This window comes from Phocoena phocoena, chromosome 6 (genome assembly GCF_963924675.1).
Source record: "Phocoena phocoena chromosome 6, mPhoPho1.1, whole genome shotgun sequence".
Taxonomy (NCBI): Eukaryota; Metazoa; Chordata; class Mammalia; order Artiodactyla; family Phocoenidae; genus Phocoena; species Phocoena phocoena.
Window position 1 is genome coordinate 107,962,595 of NC_089224.1, and position 23,068 is coordinate 107,985,662.

Below are 23,068 nucleotides of genomic sequence, written 5' to 3' on the forward strand. Positions count from 1 at the left end.
ACAAATGCAACAGTTATAAGCAGACCTTGTCTTGCCCTAAAAAGCTTCGACTGAAAAAAAAAAAAAAAAGCTTCGACTGAAAGGCCTTCATCAGAATCCCTCCTGCCCATTTTACAGATGGGGACACTGAAGTCCAGACATGGGTAGTGGGAGGACCCCGAGGGCAGAGCTCAGGGGGGCGGGGCGGGGCCCTGGCCTGGTGCTCCTGGCAGGAGCCGGTCTGTGACACCGTGCCCTTCTTCCGCTCCGGGCGTTCAGAACGGGGCTCTTTACCCCAGACATGGCCTTTGAGACCATTGTGAAAAAGCAGGTGAAGAAGATCCGAGAACCGTGTCTCAAGTGTGTGGACATGGTTATCTCGGAGCTAATCAGCACCGTTAGACAGTGCACCAAGAAGGTAACCAGCTGCCCGGCCAGCCCCTGCCTCTGCCCCGCCCTGCTCTGCTGCCAGGCGCTCCTTCCCCACCTCCCCCAGTGCCTCCTGGTAGCATGTACAGACCTCAGCGGGGTGGGGGAGGCAGGCCACCACAGTCCAGGAGAGGGGGACTCTCTGAGCGGGCCTCACCCAGCCCCGGCCCCCAGACCAGGGGAACCAAGGGATTAGACATTGGAAAGACAGGTATGATGGTGGTAATTTGCCCTGAGAGCCCACCAAGAGCTGCCCCAGCTCAGGGAGAAGAGGGGACCCTGAGCCCCCTCCCTGCTCTCAGAGGTGGGGTCATCTTTGGGGGCTCCAGGGAGGGGTCTTGGGGAAGTCTTGTCCCTGGAGACAGATGAAGTACAGGACCTTCTTGGGTGCTGCCCTAGGGGCCTGGAACACCTGGAACATTCAGAGGACCCAGGTCAAGCAGGTACCCTGACTCCCCACTGTCCTTCATCTTCCCCATCTCACGCCATCCTCACTCAGGACCCTCACTCAGGACCTTCCCCGTCCCTTCCATCCACATCCAGCCTTCCAGGGACAGAGCCCCCTCTGCTATGTCATTTGAGCCTCACAGAACCACTCAAGGAGGGCACGGCAGGGCAGGGAGGATGGCACCCACTTCACAGCAGGAAAACTGAGGCTCGGGAGATCAAGTGACTTGCCCGAGGTCATATGAGCTAGGAGGTGGCAGAGCTGTTACTTGGAGCCAAGGCTTTGGACTCCAAGTCCAGTGCCCCAGACTCCCTTCCTTTCCCCTCCCCACTGCTGCCCTGGCCCCTCTCTATCACCATCTCCACTCTTTCTGTCTTTCCTCTTCTCTCTCTCTGTCTTTCCAAACTGAGCTCCTCCAGACTCCTTAGGAGGAGAGGCAAAGGATGCCCCTTGAGGAGAAAGGGAAGGGCAGGAGTAGAGCAGGGAGCTGGAGAATGGCGATCAGGCAGCTACACAGCAACTCCAGGAGGCATCATCTGCCCCGCAGTCTATGGAAATGGAGCCCCCTGGAGTTGTGCAGTGCACAGCCTGGGCAGCTGAATGCACCAACCTTGGTGGAGAATAGGGAAGGGTGCTGGGCTTTGGAGGAGGTTCTGGGAAACCTAGAATTGAACAGAACGTGGGTGAGTGGGGTCCTGGCCTGGGTCAGCTCCTCAGCAGGTTGGCATAGGAAAAGGACAAAGAGAGAGAGGGCAGGCTCGGTGTAGCTGAAGAGTGGGGGAGAGGAGGGAGGCAAGCCCTGGGGAGAGAATATGAACTCAGTAAGTGCCCTTGGATGGAGCAGGGGCTTGGTCTCTCAGACCCCTCCCACACCCTCAGAGCCCTGGGGGTTGCTTGGCAGCATCTGGGAGGTGCCGATCCAGGTGGGCAGGAGGGCCAGGTCCCACGCTCACATTGTCTTCTCTTCTGTCTCTCTTTCTCTGTGTCGGTGTCTCTCTCTCTTCCCTCGTGTCCGTGCCATCCTCCACCCTGGCCCCTGGCTCTGCTTGGCTTTCACTGCCCTCCTCCTCGCCCGCCCACCCCGGCTGCTCCTCCCCTGTTCCCCTCCTCCTCCCCGGGTGCAGGACAGGCCTCTTCACACCTGACCTCGCTTTTGAAGCCACAGTGAAAAAGCAGGTGCAGAAGCTTAAAGAGCCCAGTATCAAGTGTGTGGATATGGTAGTCAGTGAGCTCACAGCCACCATCAGAAAGTGTAGCGAAAAGGTATGATGGCCGCCCGGGAGGGGCTGGGCCTGGCCACCCCTTCCTCATGGCCAGGGCCTCCTGTGGGCAAGAACCAACTGCTGAGCAAGCCCGGCAGCCTCTCAGCCACCCAGGTGGACCCAGACGCCCAGGCCGGACCGGCTGATTCCTGGCCCCAAGGTCTCATGCCGGCTTCTAACCCTGGGTCTACTGTACTCATGATTCCTTCAGGCCCCCACCTCTCCCAGACGACTTTGCTCTAACCCAAGCATCCTCAATGGCCGCTTTGATGGTGATGATGATAAGGAGATGGCCGCTGTTTATTGAGCACCTACTGTGTGCCAAGCACTAGGCTAAGTGCCTGCCCTTGTCATCTGACTTAATCCTTTTAACAACCCTAAGCGGTGAGTAGTCTTATCCCCATTTTACAGATGACAAAACTGAGTCTCAGAAAAGAACAGCACAGTGGGATTCAGATTTAGGGAGGCTGAGGGAAGAGATCTGGGATCAGGGCCTCCTGGGGCAGGGGAGCTATCCCAGCCCCTCAAAACCAATTTGCCTAAAAGCATATTGGGTTACTCACTTTACTGTAATCCATACATGTTTGACAGGGTCAGCCTCTTTTGAGTCGTCCGTGACCTTTTAGATGGCTTTTTCCTATTTGTCTACTTTGGGGCATTTTGGGGACTTTTCGCCAGATCATCTAAAGCAGTTCTTCCCAGGGGCCTGCACGAGCCCAGCCTCACTTGTATTTGCAAAAGCTCCCTACACTGGGAGGTGGGGGAACATCTGCCTTAACTTCATGTTTTAAATAAGTATCACGGTTTTTGTGGCTCATATATAATTAGTCCTGTGTGCCTCTTACACAATCCTATCTCACTTTTGCCAAATGGGGATAGATTAAGCAAATTAGCATCCACTCAGTGCCTGATCCAGGTGGAATCGAATCTGGGCTGGACTCTCCCTTGCATAGTATATATCACGATACCTAAATCATGGTCCCACTGCACCATGAATACTAAGCAACGCGATCTTAACTCTTGTTAAACTAAAAATTACCAAGTTTATTTTAAGCTGCCTCAAATCTCTTTACAAAAGAACACAAAATATATCTAAATTTTGGGTTTTCATTTTGAAAGGAACACATTCTCAATTAGAGAAAATTTGGAAAATGCCCAAGAGTGAAAAGGAGGCAACAGCACTCCCTTTCCGAGAGCCACACTGAGATTTTTGTACATTTCCTGCAAATACACTCCTTTTTTTAAAAAAATGAAATTATCAGTATTGATTTTGTTCTGATCATACATGATTGTTATCAAAATATTCAGACTGCACAGAGAAAGCAAAAGTCCCTATAAGCTCACAGCCCTAGAGATAAAGACTGCTAGCAGCACACCCTTCCTAACTAATTACAAATATACACCGGTTTTAACCTAAAAGGGATCACACTGACCACACTGATAGTGAACTCTTTTTTTTTACTGAGCAATGTGGAGTGGAATCTGTGTAGTAGCTACGTAAAGATCATGCCCTTGAACAGCTGAATTGTATTCCACTGTAGAAATATGACATGATTTATGTATTCAATATCCTATTGACAGACATTTAGGTTGTTTCCACTTTTTTTTTTCTTTTACAAACAGTGCTGCAGTGAATAGCCTTATAAATATATTTGTAGGACTTATCCTGTCATTTCTTTAGAGCAAATTTCTAGCATAGAATTGCCTAGTGAATGGATGTGAGCACTCACAGTTTTGGTAACTTCTGCAAGATTTGCTCTCCAAAGAGTTTTCACCAATTTATTCCTCCAAACTCTTCTTTCTATACATAGGTTTATTTACTTTGTTAGGTATTTACACTGTGAATATATTAGTATTCTGCTTTTTCTCTTAATAACATACATTTTGGTGCGTGTTATTACATAGTCTATGTGAACATTTTTTAAAATAAATTTATTTATTTATTTATTTATTTAATTTTTGGCTGCGTTGGGTCTTCGTTGCTGCGTGCAGGCTTTCTCTAGTTGCGGCGAGCAGAGGCTACTCTCCGTTGCGTTGCGCGGGCTTCTCATTGCAGTGGCTTCTCTTGTTGCGGATCATGAGTTCTAGGCGCGCACCCTTCAGTAGTTGCAGTGCATAGGCTCAGTAGTTGTGGCTCACCGGCTCTAGAGCACAGGCTCAGTAGTTGTGGCGCATGGGCTTAGTTGCTCCGCGGCACGTGGGATCTTCCGGGACCAGGGCTCAAACCCGTGTCCCCTGCATTGGCAGGTGGATTCTTAACCACTGGCCCACCAGGGAAGTCCCTATGTGAACATTTTTAATGATTGCATAATATTCTATTAAATAGATTTATCACGGTTTACTTAACCATTTTCCTATTGGTGAACACTGAAACAGTCTCTAGTTTTTCAATATTATAAATACCCTGGCAATGAACATCTTTGTGTATAAAGAATTTTATTTTTCTTTCTCTAGGATTATTTCCTTAGGATAGATTCCTAGAAGACTGATTACTAGATATAAACATTTAAAAACTGTGGAACACTTTGCTGAATTGCCTTCCAAAAAAGCACTAATTAGGGTAAATGGTAATATTTTGGAAACAACCCAGATGTCCATCAAGAGGGGATTGACTATGGTATCACACAGACAATGAAAGACTATAGTTGTTAAAAGGGCAAGGGATATTTATTTCCATTCACGTGTCCTTCCACAATGTACTGTGGGGGGAAAAGCAGGTTTCGGAGACAAATGTATAGAATTTGGGGGGGGAAGTAATATATATAAATGATAAATATATATAATATAATAATCTACATAAGTGATAAAATTCCAAAGGCATAGTTACTAACCATTATTTTAAGAAGGCAAAGAACACAGGAATTTTTTCATTTCTACTTCACAAACTTTTGTCATATTCAGATTTCTTACAGTGAGTCGGTAAATTTTTGTAAGGAGAAAAATTGATCAACAAAAACTTTAGAAAGGAAAGCTTATAAATTATTTCTTTAAAAAATTGCCTTTTAATTGATTTAATGCATAGTAGTTTTTTGCTTACATAGCAAAATTCACCCATCTTCCTCTTTTTTTTTCCCTCCCCAAATCTTCTAAATTTAGCAAGCCACTCCTACTGATTACTCCTAGCCCTGCTGGGATTAGAGTTTCATCTCTGGATGAAATCTGGAGTTTAATGTCCAGCACAGGGTGTGCTTCTCAGTCCTCTCAACAGCCCTAAGAGGGAAGGTGCCATTATTACCTCATTTCACACATGGAGAAACTGAGGCTCAGAGGGGTCCAAGCACTTTTCCAAGGAAGGTCAGCAGGGTAGGGGGCTGGCTTTGAACCTAGAGCCATGGTGGCTCCAGGGCCTGCATTCCTAAAAAGTGGGCTCCAGGCTGACTGCCCCACTTAGCCAAGACCTGAGAGAGAAAAGTTCCGTTTTAAAAACTGGCTGAAAGTTCTGGAAATGCTCAGAGGCAGCCAGAATGGAAAAAGATGCTCAAAGGGAACAGAACTTCTCAAAGGGGCTGAGGCTGCCCTGTCATTTGTGACACATGGAAAACTTGACAAATGTAATATCCAGGCCGTTAGTGGGAGAACTGGTCATGCTCTTTGGCAAATTGCTCCCTCCTCCTCCCTCCTTGCCCCTCCCGCGACGCCACCCAGGGAGGGAGCACTTGGGACCATCTCAGAGGAGGCTTTGCTGGTGGCCGTGACCCGGTCCCAAATCTACCCCAACTCGGGAATTGTGAGAAGGAGTGATGGCCTATCCCTGAGCCTCTCGGTGCAGAAGGGTCCACTGGGTCCCTCCAGCCAGTGCTGTTTCTAAGCCCCGGCTCTCAGGCTGCCTCTCTTCCAGGTCCCCTGAGCTTGGCCACATGAGCCACACCCTTGGCAGAGCCACGGAACAGTCGGGGGGAGTGGGGAGGATGTGGCATCTCTCAAGTCTGCCTCTCCTGGGCTGGCATCCAGGGCGCTGCTCTCTCCCCCATCCTCCTGCCTCTCCTGATGCCCCCCTCCCCCACCCCATCCCCTTGGCCTCCATCTTGCCCTCAGAATCACTACCTGTGACCCAGGCACGCTAACCTCCAGCTCTCTTCCCACATAGGGGGATCCACCTGCGGGGCCTGATCCAGGATGGGAAGAGGGACAAGGTGTGGGTCTAGCTTTGCCCAGCCTGGGCCCCTCCATGGCAGAGGAGGAGGTCCCCTTGGGTAGACTCCCACCATCAGCAGCTCAGCGAGTCCCCTTCTCCAAGGAGCTGCCGGTTCATGAGCCAGAGGGCAGAGGAGCCCATGTCTGCTCACCCTGGCAAGGAGGGCAAAGACTTCCATCCTTCATTCATTCCCTCATTCTTTCAACGTGCCCTCTTTGGGCACTGGTAGTGTGCCCAGCCCTGGGCCCTACCTTCAGGGCAATTACAGTCCAGTTTGGGGAGGGAAGTGGGGTGGAGAGGGATGGGGCACATGGAGGTGGTCACAGTAGGCTCTCTGGAAGACACGATATTCAACAGAGTCCTGAAGGAGGAGTCAACCCGGGTTTTGTCCAGAGCCTGGTTGAGCTGAAGGCAGAGTCCACAGGCAGGGGGGAAGGGTTTGGAGCAACTTCCCCTTTGACCTCAGTTGATAAAAACTGCGGGGGGTGGGAGGGTGGGTAGAAGGGTGCTGCTGAGCTTCTACCCCCAGAGGAGTGGGGTAGAGACAGGCCGGCCGGCCAGCTCTGAGCCAGGCAGATGTGTCGGGTTAGCGGCGCCGGGACAGGGCATGCAAAGGGAGGCAGAGCCGGGTGGATTCGACCAAGAGGCCCCCGCAGGGCGCTGCTCATGCTGCCGGCACTCCACCCCTCCCCCAATGCCCTCGCATGCCTGTGCCTCCTGCATGTCCTTTGTGTAGCTGCTGGTCTTCCCCTGCTCCCCTCCCCCAGCTCTGACAAGGAGCATTGCCTGTCCCCAGCCTGACTCAGGAGGCCACCTGGCACCTCGGGCCCTGCCCTCCGCAGATTCTCCCTGGATCGTAATCTGTGGGCTGTTACCGGCCTGATTCCCCACCTGACTGTGCCTCCAAGCCTTTGAGGAGGCAAGGGGGTAGCCCTGAGGATCACTGAAAGTTTGGGGCGCTAACAGCGCCCCAAACAGAGGCCTCAATCGAATAGGTCTGTTTCCAAGATGGCTGCCACCAAGATGGTGGCCGAGGAGCAGGCTGATTCCCAAGGCATTTGTGCTCATGGGAACTGCCGGCCCCCGTGAAGTTGCCCAGGTAGGCTAGTGAAGAGGGCCCGGGACTGGGAAGACCCTTGACTTGCCATTTGGAACCCACAATTAGGGGAAAGGGGTGGCTGTGGCTTGGTGCCATCAACTTCCTGGGCCCCCAGGTGTGGGGCATTCTGTGTGTCCCTCCCACCCCACGGCCCTGGATTCTGGTGGGGTTTGGGTGCCCCCTACCCGTGCCCCCAGTGTACGTGGCTCTCTCCCCTGCCACCCCCCCCAGCTCCAGCAGTACCCCCGGCTGCGGGAGGAGATGGAGCGCATCGTGACCACCCACATCCGGGAGCGCGAGGGTCGCACCAAGGAGCAGGTGAGCCCACGCACCGCCCCCTCTTCCCTCACCTTTCACTCCTGCCCTTGGGCTCACCTCCTTCTTCCCACTTTGTCTCTTCTGTTTCAGTCTCTCTTATACTTTCTCTCCTTGTATTAACTTTCTGCTTCTCTCTTGCTCTCTTTTTTGTTGTGAGAAAATATATACATAACATAAATTTTACTATTTTAACCGCTTTAAATTGTGCGGCTCAGTGGTATTAAGTCCACTCAGATTGCTGTGCAACCATCACCACCAACCATCTTCAGAACTTTTCATCTTCCTAAAATGAAACTCTGTCCCCCTTAAACAGTGACTCCTAGGGACTTCCCTGGTGGTCCAGTGGTTAAGACTCCATGCTCCCAATGCAGGGGGTGCGGGTTCAATCCTGGTTGGGGAACGAAGATCCCACATGCCCCACAGTGCAGCCAAAAACAAACCAAAAAACTGACACCCATTCCCCCTTCCTCCCAGCCCCTGGCAACCACCATTCTCCTTTCTGTTTCTATGAAGTTGATGACTCTAGGTACCTCATATAAGTGGAAGCATACATTTGTCCTTCTGTTTCCGGCTAACTTCACTTAGCATAATGTTCGCAAGCTTCATCCACGTTGTAGCACGAGTCAGAATATCTTTCCTTTTTAAGGCTGAATAATATTCCATTGTATGAATAGACCACATTTTGTTTATCCATTTTTTTCCACTTTTTGGCTATTGTGAATAATGCTGCTATGAACACAGGTGCAAAATATCTCTTTGAGAGCTTGCTTTTAAATCTTTAGGGTAGATTTCCAGAAATGGAATTGCTGGATCATATGGTAATTCTATGTTTAACTTTTTGAGGACCTGCCATACAGTTTTCTAGAGAAGCTGCTCCATTTTACAATCTCACCATCTGCTTCTCAACTATCTATACTCTGGTCATCTCACTTTGGGCCTCTCTCTCTTTGCTGTTTCTCTGGGTCACCATACACCCCTCATAGGCGCCCTCCCTTCCTTTTATGTAGTCATTTATCAAATATTCTTTCATTCATTCATTCATTCGTTCATTCAATAAGAAGCATATTCCCTGAATGCTCCTCTGAGCTGGGAGGGGCAGAGGTGAGCAGGCTCCCTCATGGCTCTCACAAAGCTCACAGGCGAGTCCTTTTTCCTTGGCCATCTCCCTGTCATCTTCTGTCTATACCCACCTCTGGCTCCCAGTTCCCAGCTTCCATCCTCATACACCCCTTCTCCACAATGGTGCTGTCCCTAATCACTCACATTTTTGTTGCCGATGTTGTGTTTCTAAATCCTCACTGGTCTCTTTTTCATGACAAAATGATAAATACTCAATAAAATATTCAATCAGTATAGAAGTCATTAAATTATGAGTAAGTGTTCCTCCATTCACGCTTCCCCGCCCCCAGACTCCCATAAAAGAACCCTTATTAAAAGTGTGGTGTGTCTCCTTTCAGACATTTTCCCTAGGCACATACAGATTCCAGATTTCCTCTTACTCCTAAAGAATCACAGTCCTGCGGTGTGTCTTGCCTTTTTTTCTCTGAAGATAATTGTAGCTAACATCTGTTGAGCACCTAGTACAGGTCAGACCCATGACCTTCCTCCTCTCACTGTGTCTTCACCACTCCTGTGAGGCTGAAACCCTTCATTTGTGGAATTTGAAGCTCGGTGAGGACAGACCCACAGGAAGCAGCAGGGCCTGGGTCTGAACCCGGCAGTGAGCGTCAGGAATGTCACCCCCATCACAATTTGGTCACAAATCCCATCACTCTTAATTATTTGCAAAGGGGATTTTCCCATGCCAGAATCTGGAAGTTATCCTCATTCTTCTGAACAGCTGTAGAGTGCCTCTTAGTTTAGAGGATACCATAATCTATTTCATCTTCTGATAGCCATTGGCTTGTTCCCAGTTTTTCTCTGCAACAAATCACACCAGACTGAACACCCTGGTACATGTATCTTTGCTCACTCAAGGAGCTTATCTGTGAGATATAGTTCTAGAAGTGAATATATGCATTTTAATAGTCATCTATTGCCAAACTGCCCTCCAAGAAGGTGATACTAATTTACAGTTCCACCAATGGTATGTGAGAGAATCTGTCTTCCCACAGTTGTGCCCACACTGGTCATTATCAATATTTATTATTAATTTGATAGGTTAAAAAGGGGTCTCACTTTAACTTACATTTCTTCATCGGTGAGAAGGAGCATTTTTTACATATCCTTATTGGTTGTATGCATTTCTTCTATGGGTTACCCATTCATGTTCTTGGACTATTTTGATTTGTGTTTCTTGTCTTCCACTTATTGATTTATAGGAATTCTTTGTTTATTATGGATACTATTATGGATACATTTATTTATTGTGGCTTATACATTGATTTATTATGGACTCTATACATGCTGCAAGTATGCTTCTCCCAGCTTTTCATGCATGTTAAAACTCTGTGGTATCTTTTCCACTTTACTGCTGACCTGTGTGTCCTTGAAGGTCATGCTCCTCATCGATATTGAACTGGCTTACATGAATACCAACCATGAGGACTTCATAGGCTTTGCCAAGTGAGTGCTCCCTGGTCAGAGAAGGTGACACCTCGTGTGACTGTGTGTGTACGTGTGTGTGTGTAGGACCCAGGCCTGTTGGGTTAAGCCTCTGGGTCTGGTGCCTGCTGAGCTGTAGCAATGAAGCCGGGCCTCTTGAGAGAAGTTTCTGGGATTCTTCTTTCTCTCCTCATTAGTGCTCAGCAGAGGAGCAACCAGATGAACAAGAAGAAGGCTTCAGGGAACCAGGTGAGTGAACTCCAGTGCCCCAGCCGGAGGGATGGAGGGTGCCGGATGGACGCCAAGCTCTGAGATCCCCCTCCCCCGAGGGGAAGGGTCCCACAGGGGCCAGAGAGCCTGTCAGATGCCAGCCACAAGCCTCCCACTCTGCATCAGTAACCCTCTCTCCTCTCTCCCGGTGCTTCTCGTGGTTGCTATGGTTACCTCTTTGCAGGATGAGATTCTGGTGAGTACCAGGACTGGGGCTCTTGGTTTGTGTAGAGAGGGGGAGGAGGGGACCCATTTGTAGTGGGGATGTGCAGGGGTCAAGAGGGCACCCTTTGGTTTGCACACACCAGCCCATGGGTGTCCACATATGCGCTCAGGCCAGAGGCAGGGTCTAGCCACACACAGAGTCCCACCAATCTGTCCATCACTGCGCATGAACTAAGCATCTACTTCAGCCAGAGGTAGACTATGTGGGCTGGGGTGGGTGAAAATGCCTGGCAGGGGCCTGGCACTGAGTAGGGGCTCTTTAAATATCGGTTGGATGGATGGATGGATGGATGGATGGATGGTTGGATGGATAGATGGACGGATGGATGAGAGAGAATGTTTTTAAGCTGGCATCTCTACCAGAGAGTTGAGTAAAGAGTGAATGAAATGTCAAGAGACCAGTGCCTCCTTACCTATTCCGTCCTTCAGATCTCTGCTGAAACATCACTTCTCAGCCCCAGTTGTACCACCAGCCATAGAGTTTGAGCTCTTCCAGAGGCTGTAGTTTCTTTGTGATAATCTAGGTGTTTGTGTGATTACTGGCATCATATCATTTCCCTCTTGAACCCTATAAGGGGAAGGGCTGGGTCTGTCCTGTTGACCAGTAAATCCTCAGCCCCCAGTGCAGTGCCTGGCACACAGTAGGTGCTAAATAGAATGAAGGAGCTAATGAATGCAATATCCCAGGGCAATTCGGTTCAGCAAACACTCACTGGTGCCTGTACTGTGCTGGTCCCTGGACAGGAGTCAGACTCTGGCCCTGCCCCTTGGAAGCCTGGGCTTGTAGTCAGGCCCCAGGCAGGGTGGGAGTGGGGGGAACAGGAGGTCTCTGGTGCTGGGGCTCTGGAAGGGGGGTTTGGGTGAGCAGGGAGGAGGGCTGAGCTGGGGGTGGCCGAGGGAGGACAGGAGTCAGGGCGGGAGCAGGGTGGAGAGGTCTGTTGGTCAGATCGGGGAGATGGAGGGCCAGGGAGTGGCATTCAGACTCAATTCCAAAGACAGTGACAAGATGCTGAGGGGAACCTCTCCAGACCGGGACAGGGTGGGAGGGTGGTCACGAGGCACTTGGCTACCACATCCCTGTTAATGACTAAGACAGCTACTAGCTGTGATCCGCTGTGTGACTTGGGTTCTCCGCAAGGTTCTCAGGGAAGCCAGAGAGGTTTAAGGAGGGCTGGGAGTGGGGGCGGGGGGCGGGGGGTGGTGCTTTGAGGGCCTTAGAAGCAGGCTTGACCCCAGAGGGCTTTCCTGCCAGCCCCAGGCTGCTCAGTCTTCTCCGGATGCTCAGGGAAGAAGCCAGGGAGGCCAGGGCTGGGGGAGGGAGCAGAAGTAGCTCCCTTGTCCCCTCAGTCTGTCCCACCACCAGGGTCTGGTCAGTGTCCCTGCCCTTGGAGCAGAATCCACAGGCCCTAATCTGCGTCAGTCGCTCAGGACAGTCCCAGAGACAGCCGCTTCCTGCTGTGAAAGGAGACCTTTGCCTGTTACTCTGGGCTTCTCCGGGAAAGAGGAGTCTGGACAATTTGTGCTCAGCTCCTCCCCGCCGCATCTGTGCTCTACCACCGCACCCCTGTCCTGGGGCTTGGAGGCAAAGACTCTTAGAACCCTACTATCACAGCATTCATGTATTCATGCCACAAATATTTATTGATAACTTACTGTTTGCCTAGCACTCTGCCAAGTGCTGGGATACACCAGTGAGGGAGAGAGTTCACAATTTAGCAGGACAGACTGGCGTCAACAGATAATCACACACACGCATGCAAATTCAAAATTCCAGTCATTGTCAGAGAAGAAAGCTTAAGGGAGTGATGAGAGATTATAATAGGGGTCCTGACTTATATGGGGGGCCGGGGAGAGTCTGCCTGAGAATGTGACTTCTGAGCTCATACCCAGAGGATGAGTAGGATTTGCCAGGCCAACAGGAGGAAGTGCTTTCTAGGCAGAGTCAACAGAAGCACGTGCAAAGTCCCTGAGGTCAGAAAAAGTCTTTGAATAAACTGACTGTTAACCTGAAAAGATACTCAGAGTTATCTTGCCCAATCAGCCACCTAAACTCTGCTTGCACACTTTTTAGCAGTGGGGAGCTTGTCCCCTACCAAGGCCACCAGTCCCCTACTCAGATGGCTCTGTCAAAAGGCTCTTTATCCTGAGCTGACCTCTGCCTTCCTCTCTGTTCACCTGTGGTTCAAACCAGGGCAGGTCTGGCCCCCACCCTCTCTGACCAGCCAGGCCTTGAAGAGCTGGGGGAGGGGTGAGCTTTTGAGGGTCTCTCTTTGCCCACCCCATCCTCCATGGGGAATCCTGGCCTCTGTCCACTGACTTCCTGCCCCCCCCCCACCCTCCAGGTCATCCGGAAGGGCTGGCTGACCATCAACAACATCGGTATCATGAAGGGGGGCTCCAAGGAGTATTGGTTTGTGCTGACCGCCGAGAATCTGTCCTGGTACAAGGATGACGAGGTAAGTAAAGGGCCACTGGTCATCAAGGGGTTTGGCTGGTGGCCAGAGGCAGGCTGAGACCCTACCACAGGCTTGGAGTGGACTGAACCACCCAAAAGGGGGATTTAAAACTCTCATCAAAGACCTCTGGGTGGAGGCGGGAGGTCAGGACCAGAGGCAGGCAATCCTGGGGGCTTATCCAGGCTGGATGGAGAAGAGGGCTTGGCAGGACTGGGGAGCTTGGGGCTCAGCGCCCTGGGGTGGGCAGGGGTGCTGGGCATCCCTCCCTGACCCCACCAGCCCCGCAGCCTTCCTGTTTTCTTGCTCCAGGGCGTGCCTCCTACTCCGTGGCCTCCACAGGCCCATGACACACACGAGTCCAGCTGCCAGACACGCTGTTAACCCCTGCACCCCAGCCCCCCAGCCCCCAGCAGTCCGAGGGGGATGCCCAGGGTGCCTCCAGCTAGAGGGGCGAGGAGCGATGGGGCCCCACAGAGGCACCACCCCAAACCCCTCCCTGCCCACTGGGCACAGAGAAGCCCAGCCACCCCCCCTTCCCTGCTGCTGGTCTCCTTTAAGAACGAGTCCCTTTGGCTTCCACATCTGGATTCCAGAGGTGACCAGAGAGAGCAGGGAGGGCTGGGGGGGAGGGGGCTTGTGGTAATGAACTCCAGCTGGCCAAGGAGTGGGGGGAGGGACCCCCTTCTTCCTGAGGGGTCTGTTGAAGGTGAAGGTGCTCTCCATGGGGGAGCAGAGCCTGGGGCGGTGGCCTCTGATTTCGCTCTCCAAGCCCCCCTCCTTGATCCCTGCCCCCTCCAAGTCTCCCCAGGCAGGGCCCCCCTCCTCACTTTGGGCGGGGCCCTCTGTCGTCACCGGCGGGGGCGCCAAGCCATCTGGACCTCATTACCCCAACCCTGGCCTCTCCCAGAGCATGGGGCCCCTCGAAGGGTGGAGCGTGAGGCTGTGCGGGGCACGGGTGTGGGGACCACTTCCTGCTCTACCGCCTGGGCAGCCTTCCTAGACGTGCCCGTGCCCCACCACTCCTTGGGCTCCTGTGTTGGGGTTCCTTGCACAGGGCCAGGGGACAGTGTGACCTGGGGCTGGGGGCTAGAGATGGGCTACACTGGGGGGAGGAGGGAGTATATCTGAGCAGGGCCCCCGTCCTTGTATGTGTGTGTGTGTGTGTATCGGGGGGCTGGTCTCTGTGGAACTTCGTGTGTACATTTGAGTTGAGTCGAGTGTGACCCCGGCGTTGAGTGTACGTGTGGGTGGGGGAGGGCTGGGCAGTGAGTGCTGGGAGGTGAGGGTGTATCTGAGGCTTGTGGACATGGGGTGTGGGTGTTTGACAGGAGAGTGTCTGGGGTATAAGCGTCGGGGCGTGTTCGGTGTTGGAGGGTTTGCATGTGTGTGTGGGGGCAGACCATGTGTGCCTGAGGCGTGTGTGCCCGTGCCCGGTGTGTAAGCATCTGTGTGTATGTGTGGCGAGTGGACTTGAGGAGGGAGGGCGTGCATGTGGCACGTTTGAGGATATGTATTGTATGTGTTGGGGATGCAAGGATGGGAGAGGGCTGGTGTTCCATTGTGAGCGGGTGTGTGCGTCTGTGTGTGCATGCACTTGTGTGTGCTTGGGACATGGATCTGTGATTTAAAATTCGAGTGTGGGAATGTATGTTTCCGAGTTGTAGGTGTGTTCGTGCCGAGGTAAGCTTGCGTGTGTGTGTTGGGTTGTGAGTGGATCTTTTTGCCCTAGAACAGCTGGGGACAGGGAGGTGGTCCGGGCTGGGCGGAGGGTGATCTGTCCCCCGTCTCCACCCAGCCACCAACCGTCTGGTCTTTGGGACTTGGGTGATTCTCTGGGCAGACAGGCGGCCGCCCACATCCCCAGCCCTCACTGACCCCCCATCTTCTCACTCTTCCTCCGCCACCCATGAGCAGCCCCACCCCGTCCCACAGCATGGTGGCGCCCCCATCCCTGTTGCCTCCTCCCAGCCCACCCTGTGCCCCCCAAGCCCCCTGCCCCGGCTCCAGGCTCCGGTTCTGGGATGGCGCGCGGGGGCCGCTCCAGCTCTCCAGTGGCGGTGCCGAGGGTCTAACCCAGCCCAGCCTAACCAATGTGCAGACTACTGTACAATTTGGAAGTCCTGAACAGATAGTCTAAACACTGGGTAGACGGAGTGGAGGTGTCCTCTGATCCATCCAGGCTGCAGTGTCTGTCCGTCGGGTGAGAGCTTCGGCCCCATGTCCTGGAGATGCAAGGTCCCCAGCCCAGCCCAGCCAGCCCGGGGTCCCCTCTCTGCTCTGACTCCCCTTCTGCCTCCTTTGACGTGGCAGGGGTGAGCGGGAGCTCTGGCTGGGGAGGAGGGGCCTGGGGACGGGCCGGCCTGCGGGAAGGAGGGGGCTGCTCCTACCTAGTGTCCAACCCCAGAGCAGAGCGCAGGGCGGGTGGCGGCGGGGCCTCCCTCGAATGCTTCCAGATGTTCCCTGGCCGCGTGTGCAACTTCCTCCTCTCCTCCCCCAGCCGCCCTCTGGGGCTCCCGGCCACCCGCCTGGCATAAAGAGGGCTTTATGTGGCTGGACGGGCCAGGGGGGTGCGGGGGGCAGAGAGAGGTGGGCAGGATGACGCCAGGACGTGGAGCAGGGTCCTCCGAAACCCAGCCCCCAACCCGAGATACGTGGCGAGGCTCATGCCCAAGCCCCGAGTCCTCCAAACCCACACAGTCACCACCCCCACCGGGCCCCCGGGCGTGGGCCCTGTGGTGTTGGGTTGACTAGTGGGGTACAGGCAGCAGAAACCCCTCCCCTCCTCCCAGAGCCCCATCCTGGGGTACCTCCTCCGAAGATCCCTGAGCTCCTCCCCTCTGTCTATAGGACAGAGGAGCCTACAGTCACGTGTCAGCCCCCACCAGACGTACACACATGTGCACACAGGCCTGGCACCCACATGCCATCCACAGATAAGCGTAACTCCTCCCAGACGATACAGATAAACCACACAGATTCAGCCCATTACGAAAACTCTATGCACGTGAGTGCGTGCACCCACGGTGCATGTCCCGCAGGTACATTCATGCAGACACATGGACATTTACAGCTGCCACACCTACGGAACTGTGCGCACGCACACACATAGCCGGGCTGGCGCCTCCTCAGGCACCCTCGTGCACACACAGGGACACATGGGCACACGCACAGTGGTGAGAGGACACGTGCTCAGACATGCACATGTTTGCACAGACATACAACCACACACGTTGCACACACACACCCACCATCTCCAGGCTTGTGCTGTGTGCCTGATCGCTAACACATGGGCAGCTGTGGGGAGTGGGCTGAGCCAGCCCTTTGAAGCTGCCAGGCCTGGTGGCCGCCCCCCCTTCCCCGTCTCTCCAGTCAGGAAATGAAGTCAGAGGCTTATCCAGAGCAGGCCCCATCGGCCAGGCTGGCTGCAAGAGAGGCCGAGTGCGGGGTCCCTGGCTGGGGCTGGCCTGGCTTGCGTCCAGGGCTTGCTTGGGGCGGGATGTGGGAGCCAAGCTCAGCCTCGCCACCCCAGGCTCTTGAGCTCTGGCATGGATGCGGAGGCGGTGGGAAGGGCTTGAACGCCGTGGGGAGGCGAGGTGCCCAGCAGACCCGGGGCTCCGTGGCCAGGCTTTCATCAGACAGCGCCCACGCGGTGCAAGGGGGCTGGTGGTCTACAGCCCCAGGTCACCCCGCGCCGCAACATGGAGCATCCTTAGGGAGTGAGGCGTAGCACAGATAGCACCAACCTCACCCATCACTCCTCCCTCTCCCCCAGGAGAAAGAGAAGAAATACATGCTGTCCGTGGACAACCTGAAGCTGCGGGACGTGGAGAAGGGCTTCATGTCCAGCAAGCACGTCTTTGCCCTCTTCAACACGGAGCAGAGGTGCCTGCCTGCTCCCACGGGGCCCTGGGGAGTAAAGATGGGCCCACGGATCCAGAAGACAGAGAGATCTGCCCGGGCTCCCCAGCAAGTCATTCACTTGACAAATATTTGATTGAGTTTCTAATCTGTGCTACACTCATGTCCAGATCTCGTTCCTGGCCTCCCTCCCGCCACCCCTTCCTTTCTCCTTCCTGCCTTTCCTCCCTCCCTCTCCGTCTCTCTCTCTCCCTCCCTCCCTCCTTCCTCCCCTCCTGTCCTTCTGCAATCACTTGGTTAGTACCTGCCCTGCATGAGATACTGGCAGTACCAGGCCTCTCCCCTCCCAACCCAGGGATGACTCTAGTGGACTTTCTCCTACTCAGAGATGAGGGTTCAATACAGCTGCCAAGAGGGGAAAGCCTGGGAGGGGGCCAACGGGGGTTGAGATCTAAGCCAGGGGCTGCACTGTCATGGGTGCCCCTTTCATGAGAGCTCAGTCCCTTTCTAATAGAGTATTTTACTTCTCATTTCACTAAATCCTCTCAATGACCCTAAAAGGCAGGAATTGTTATTATTAACCCATGTTCCGGATGAGAAAACTAAGGCTGGGAGAGAAGAAGGGACTTGCCACAGCTGGCAAGTAAGAAAGCCAGGATTGGCCCACAGGCACGATGACCCCAGTCCACGCACGCCCTTAACCACCAAGGTGAATGGGCTTTGCCCCCCATCTCCCCTCACCACCTGCCCCATCTTGCAGGAACGTCTACAAGGATTATCGGCAGCTGGAACTGGCCTGCGAGACACAGGAGGAGGTGGATAGCTGGAAGGCCTCCTTCCTGAGAGCTGGCGTGTACCCCGAGCGTGTTGGGGTGAGTGGCAGGGGAGGTAGGGGAGGGGCAAGCTGCTTAAAATAAGGGGCTCCGGGGGAAGCCATCCACAGTGATGCCAAGCCATTCCATATTTTCCGGCTCTTATTGGGCTCAGAAATAGCAGGGATCCTCCCCCTACCTGCTCTGGGGTGGGATCAGAGTTAACCCTTCCTCCCATCCTTCTCCAGTGCAGTTTTACAGGACTCTTTCTCTGACACAGATGGCATTTCCGACATCCCTTTCGTATGATCATGCTTTCTTCTGACTGCCTTCACTTTTCTACCCTCTTTCACTGTGACAATGTCTAGAGTTGCCTTACAGTTGGGGTGCAGTGCCCTGGGTTTACTCAGTCCCTCCTCTTTTCCTGTGTGTGTCTGCTACGGCTGTGCTCGCTGGTGGCGGCGGCGATGATGGCAATGCTGGTGTGGTGACCTCTATGGCTTTGGTGTGGGCCTCCCAGGACAAAGAGAAAGTGAGTGTGTCCCTCTCTCCTGCCAGGCACCTCTAGCCTGGTGACAGATCTGGCCAGGCCTTTAGAATCAGGAAGTGTCCTTGGAGATGTCCTTTCCTAATTTATGGACTGGAAAAGTAAGGCAAATTCTAGGTACTAGAGTCAGAGCCAAGATAAGGCTGAATGAGGGTCTGGGGTCCTGAGAGGCACTGGGGTGGACAGAGCCCAGAGACCCAGAGCTATGGGGGAGCTAGTGTCTTTGTGTACAGGCCAGTTGCTTCTCTCTGTATCTTAGCGTTCCAGGCGTCCTTGAAGGGACTGGGACCCTGGGGTTGCCTGGAACCTGGCTTTGAGGGCCTAGCCATCCTGATGCCCTTGTCCTCAATGGCAGGCCAGTGAGACGGAGGAGAATGGCTCAGACAACTTCATGCACTCCATGGACCCACAGCTGGAGCGGCAGGTGGAGACCATCCGGAACTTGGTGGACTCATACATGGCCATCGTCAACAAGACCGTCCGGGACCTCATGCCTAAGACCATCATGCACCTCATGATCAACAATGTGGGTGCACCACCGCGTGGGGGGCGGGTGCTCTCGTGGGACCAGGGAGGCAGGTGGCCAGGTTGGCCTGGAGTAGGCACGGGCTAGTCATGTGGGACCAAGTCTGGGGAGGGAGGCATGGGTCCACGCCAGAGGTATCCAATAGAAACGTAATGTGAGCTTCATATATTATTTTGTAGATTCACATAACCAAGTTGTTCCAAGCATGCTTAAATGCTTTCCAGGAGGAGCTAGGAATATGCATCTTTTGAGAACTCCCACACCATGTTTTGAGATACACACCCCACAGAACCACTTCCACCCATGGCTTAGTGAAAAAGCATGGCCTGAAGGGAATTAGAACTGTGTTGGAATCCTGGCTTTGCCTCAAATTCCCTGTGTGACTTTGAGCAAATGAACTACCCTCTCTGAGCCTCTGTTTTCTTATATGTAAAATATGGATAATGATAGAGTTGAAGATTAAATGAATATAAAGTGCATAACAACACAGTGCCTGGCATGTAGTAGGTGCTCAACATAAATTTAGGTAACGAATAAATGAGACACAGGCCTACGGCATAAAAAACCTCAGCATCTCTCCACAAATGTTCCAGAGCCTGGCCCAGGTAACATCTGGGAATTTTTAAGGAGAACATTAACCCATGCCCTACACACAGACACTCACATTTCACCCGATCCAGGCACACATTCACACCTGCTACTCAAGGGCTCAGAAAATTTTAAACTGTCGTCTTCCTTATTTTGGTCCAGTGGAGCATACAAGTCTTTGGAAAGGGTGCAACTACCCCATTTTACAGATGAGGAAACTGAGGCTGAAATAAGCTGAGTAACCAGGTGTCCTGGTGCATAATAGGTCCTGAGTGTTCTCCTAGATCTATGACCTTGAACAGTTCACTTTTCTTCTCTGGACCATCTGAGAAAAAGGGCAAGCGGGGAGGCGGGGAAGCAAGGGAGATCTCTGAGTTTAGGCAGTGGCAGAGCCCCATCCCCGAGCTAGTAGGGCCCGGCGGGGAGGGCAAATTGGTACAGGCGTCAGGTCCCAGCCCTTTCCTCTCTTTGCCCGCCCGCAGACCAAGGAATTCATCTTCTCGGAGCTGCTGGCCAACCTGTACTCGTGCGGGGACCAGAACACACTGATGGAGGAGTCGGCCGAGCAGGCGCAGCGGCGCGACGAGATGCTGCGCATGTACCACGCACTGAAAGAGGCGCTCAGCATCATCGGCGACATCAACACGACCACTGTCAGCACGCCCATGCCCCCGCCCGTGGACGACTCCTGGCTGCAGGTGCAGAGCGTACCGGCTGGACGCAGGTACCAGGGCCGGCTCCCACGGCCCCAAAGCCCCCCAGCCCGGGGCCCGCTGGAGGAGGGCCGAGACCGGGCAGTGACGCGCCGGCGTCACCGGGATAGCTCCCACCTGGAGCGAGGGGCGGGGCTTATCGCGGGGCGGGGCTTGCCGTGGAGAGCTGGCTGCCGGGAGGGGTGGAGCTGGAACATTGGAGCCTCTGGGGGCGGGCTTAAACTCCGGCGAAAACCTAAGGCGCGGAGGGGCGGAGCTTGCGCGCATGGGCGTGACCGGCACCCAGCTGGGGGCGGGGCCTCACGGTGGGGCGGAGCCGCTCATCTCTCTCTCCCCTCCTTGTCCTTCGCTCCCTGTCGCCCGCAGGTCACCCACGTCCAGCCCCACACCGCAGCGCCGAGCCCCCGCGGTGCCCCCAGCCCGGCCCGGGTCGCGGGGCCCTGCTCCTGGGCCTCCGCCTGCTGGGTCCGCCCTAGGGGGGGCGCCCCCCGTGCCCTCCAGGCCGGGGGCTTCCCCTGACCCCTTCGGTCCTCCCCCCCAGGTGCCCTCGCGCCCCAACCGCGCCCCGCCCGGGGTCCCCAGGTGAGTAGGGGCTGAAAGCGGCGGCAGAGACCGCCGGGCGGGCGTGGCCGGGAGGGAGGTGGGGCCGGATTCCGGAGCATCGGCCCAGGTCGCCAGAGCCGGCCCTCTCTGTCCAGGTCACTCGGACCGTGGGTGCCAGAGCCACAGGGGGTGTGGCCGAGGGCTGGCGGAGCCTGCCCCCAGGGAGCGCTGAGTTCCGCAGGTGGTCGTTTCTGGGGAGGGGGCCGTGGGGCTCATCCCACCTGCCCTCTTCTTTCCAGCACTTGCATGGCGCTTCCCTCCTTTTTCACTCTCTCTCTCTCTCTCCCACGCGTTGCCTCCCTTCTCCTTTCCCCTTCTAGCCGCTCTCCTCCGTTCTCCATTCCGTCCTCTACTTCTGTCTCCCAGCTCCTAGTGAGCCTACCTCAGGTCTGAGGATCTGAAGCCAAATCCTCTCTGGATGGGTAGATTTTATTCACTTACACTCAGGGCTACCCTGGTGCCCGCACTTCCCAGTCCTGACTCTTTGGACCTGTCCCCGAGGGTTGTGACTGTGTGACCAGCAAGGTGTGTGATGTGTGTGTGGGCGTGCACACGGATGTGAGAGTGTAAGAATGGCACCCAGGCATGCAGTAGGACGTGGAGCAGCTGGGAAAGGGGCCTGGGAGCCATGGGACAGCCTGATGGCTTCCTTCCTTCCCCTTGCCTCCGGCCCTAGCTGGCCTGGACCAACGTGGTGGGTGTGCGGGCAGGAGTGGAGGCTGCCCCATTCCCAGAAATCTCCAGGGAAAAGGGTTCTACTTCATCCCTTGCCTTTGCCTTCTTGATCCATGACCTTCTTTCAAGGAAGCTCACTCTGATATTTTAACTCAGTCTGCCCTGTTTCCACTGGCCATGTTCTCTGAGGAAGAACACATCAGACCAATAATATCCATTTATGTTTCCAGATGGCTGGAGGGTAGGGCCATGGGTCTAACCTCCATGAACCTACAGTGAAGCAGAGATGGGGCTTGCTCTATGGTGACCTGACGGCCAAGGCAGATGGGGTAACGCAGGCAGCGTGGTGTCAGTCAGGGGCACTGGACTGGAGTGGGCCTTTAGGCGAGTCACTTTCCCTTCCAGGGCCTCAGTTTCCCTTCTACCAAATGATATTTAACATTCTGCCTTTCTCCCAGGGTTGGTGTGGGGATCAGGGGAGACAGTGGCTATAGGGATGCCACATTAACTGCAAAAGTGGCTATAGGAACTATTTGCTAACTTCCAATGTGAGTTCAGATTCTTAAGGGTATTTGACATGCCCAGGCCTGTGCTGAGGTATGACATGAGAACTGTAAGATCTGGTACCTGCTCCGTTCTAGTCTGGCTGACGCATGGGAAGTCACAGCCTCAGAGGAGAGAGCAGTCTGGGGAGCTTCAAGGCAGCTTGACTTCAGTGAGATCCCAGGGCTGATGGAGATAAGGCTCAGGTGGTGAGGAGTCAGGAGGGCGTTTGGGTAAGGAGCAGCAGGTGGGCAAAGGTTGAGTGTGGAATGCGTTGAGAGCTGCTGGCCAGAGCAGAGTGCAGGTAGAATGAGGAAGAATAAGAAGAGGTTGCCCTGGGGACTTCCCTGGAGGTTCCAGTGGTTAAGATTCTGCACTTCCACTGCCGGGGGCACGGGTTCGATTCCCTAGTCAGGGAGCTAAGATCCTGCATGGCGCGCAGCACGGCCAAAAAAAAGAAAAACAAGTTTGCCCTGGGTAAGGTGGGGCAGGTAGGAGAACCTTCAAAGTCCACAGAAGAGGTTGACTTGGGACTCAGTGCTGTGAGCAGCAGGGAGCCATGGAAGGCTCTTGGGTGGAGACATGACAGCTGGACCCTAAGAAAGCAAGACCTGTCCCTTCTGGAGCAATGCAGGTGGCCCTCTGAGCACGCCAGGCACGAGTGTGCAGGGAGCTGGTGCAAATGCCTCCTGTGTGGGGGCGAGCTTCTGTGTTGTGACTCCGCCCCCGCGTGTGCTTCAGTGTGCCAAGTGGCTGCATGCCCCAGATCCATGCTGCACGTGCCGGCCAGCGAGGTTGCTGGGCATTGGGGGGTGGGGTGTATGCGTGTTGTTTGTGGGCATGTGTGTCAGTGTGTGCATGCGGGGCCGTGGGGCCTCACCGCATGTGTGTGCACGCCCGGGCGTGTGCGTGTGCGTGTCCCCCCACCCCCAGGCCTGACCCGTCCGTGAGCGTGAACTGCCACGTTGATTTCGTGCTGTCTTTCAGAATCACTATCAGTGACCCCTGAGGAGCGTCAGCCACGGTAGGTACAGGCCT

The 23,068-nt window shown here is 54.3% G+C and overlaps 1 protein-coding gene across 8 annotated transcripts in view; it reads left to right on the forward strand.

Annotated features, from left to right (window-relative positions):
- DNM1 (dynamin 1) overlaps positions 1-23,068 on the forward strand; it is a 44,134-nt gene that overhangs the window by 19,435 nt on the left and 1,631 nt on the right. For 2 of the 8 annotated variants that reach the window (XM_065879734.1, XM_065879733.1), the window contains exons 10-21: positions 259-397; positions 7,584-7,670; positions 10,165-10,235; positions 10,412-10,463; positions 10,669-10,680; positions 13,052-13,165; positions 16,938-17,047; positions 17,784-17,895; positions 18,356-18,367; positions 18,738-18,908; positions 19,979-20,220; positions 20,576-20,791. In XM_065879734.1, coding sequence (XP_065735806.1) covers positions 259-397; positions 7,584-7,670; positions 10,165-10,235; positions 10,412-10,463; positions 10,669-10,680; positions 13,052-13,165; positions 16,938-17,047; positions 17,784-17,895; positions 18,356-18,367; positions 18,738-18,908; positions 19,979-20,220; positions 20,576-20,791 — 1,338 coding nt within the window. Of the gene's footprint in view, positions 1-258; positions 398-1,980; positions 2,120-7,583; positions 7,671-10,164; positions 10,236-10,411; positions 10,464-10,668; positions 10,681-13,051; positions 13,166-16,937; positions 17,048-17,783; positions 17,896-18,355; positions 18,368-18,737; positions 18,909-19,978; positions 20,221-20,575; positions 20,792-22,169; positions 22,172-23,017; positions 23,040-23,068 lie in introns of those variants that run through there. The other 6 variants (XM_065879739.1, XM_065879740.1, XM_065879736.1 and 3 more) reach the window with 6 other exon arrangements.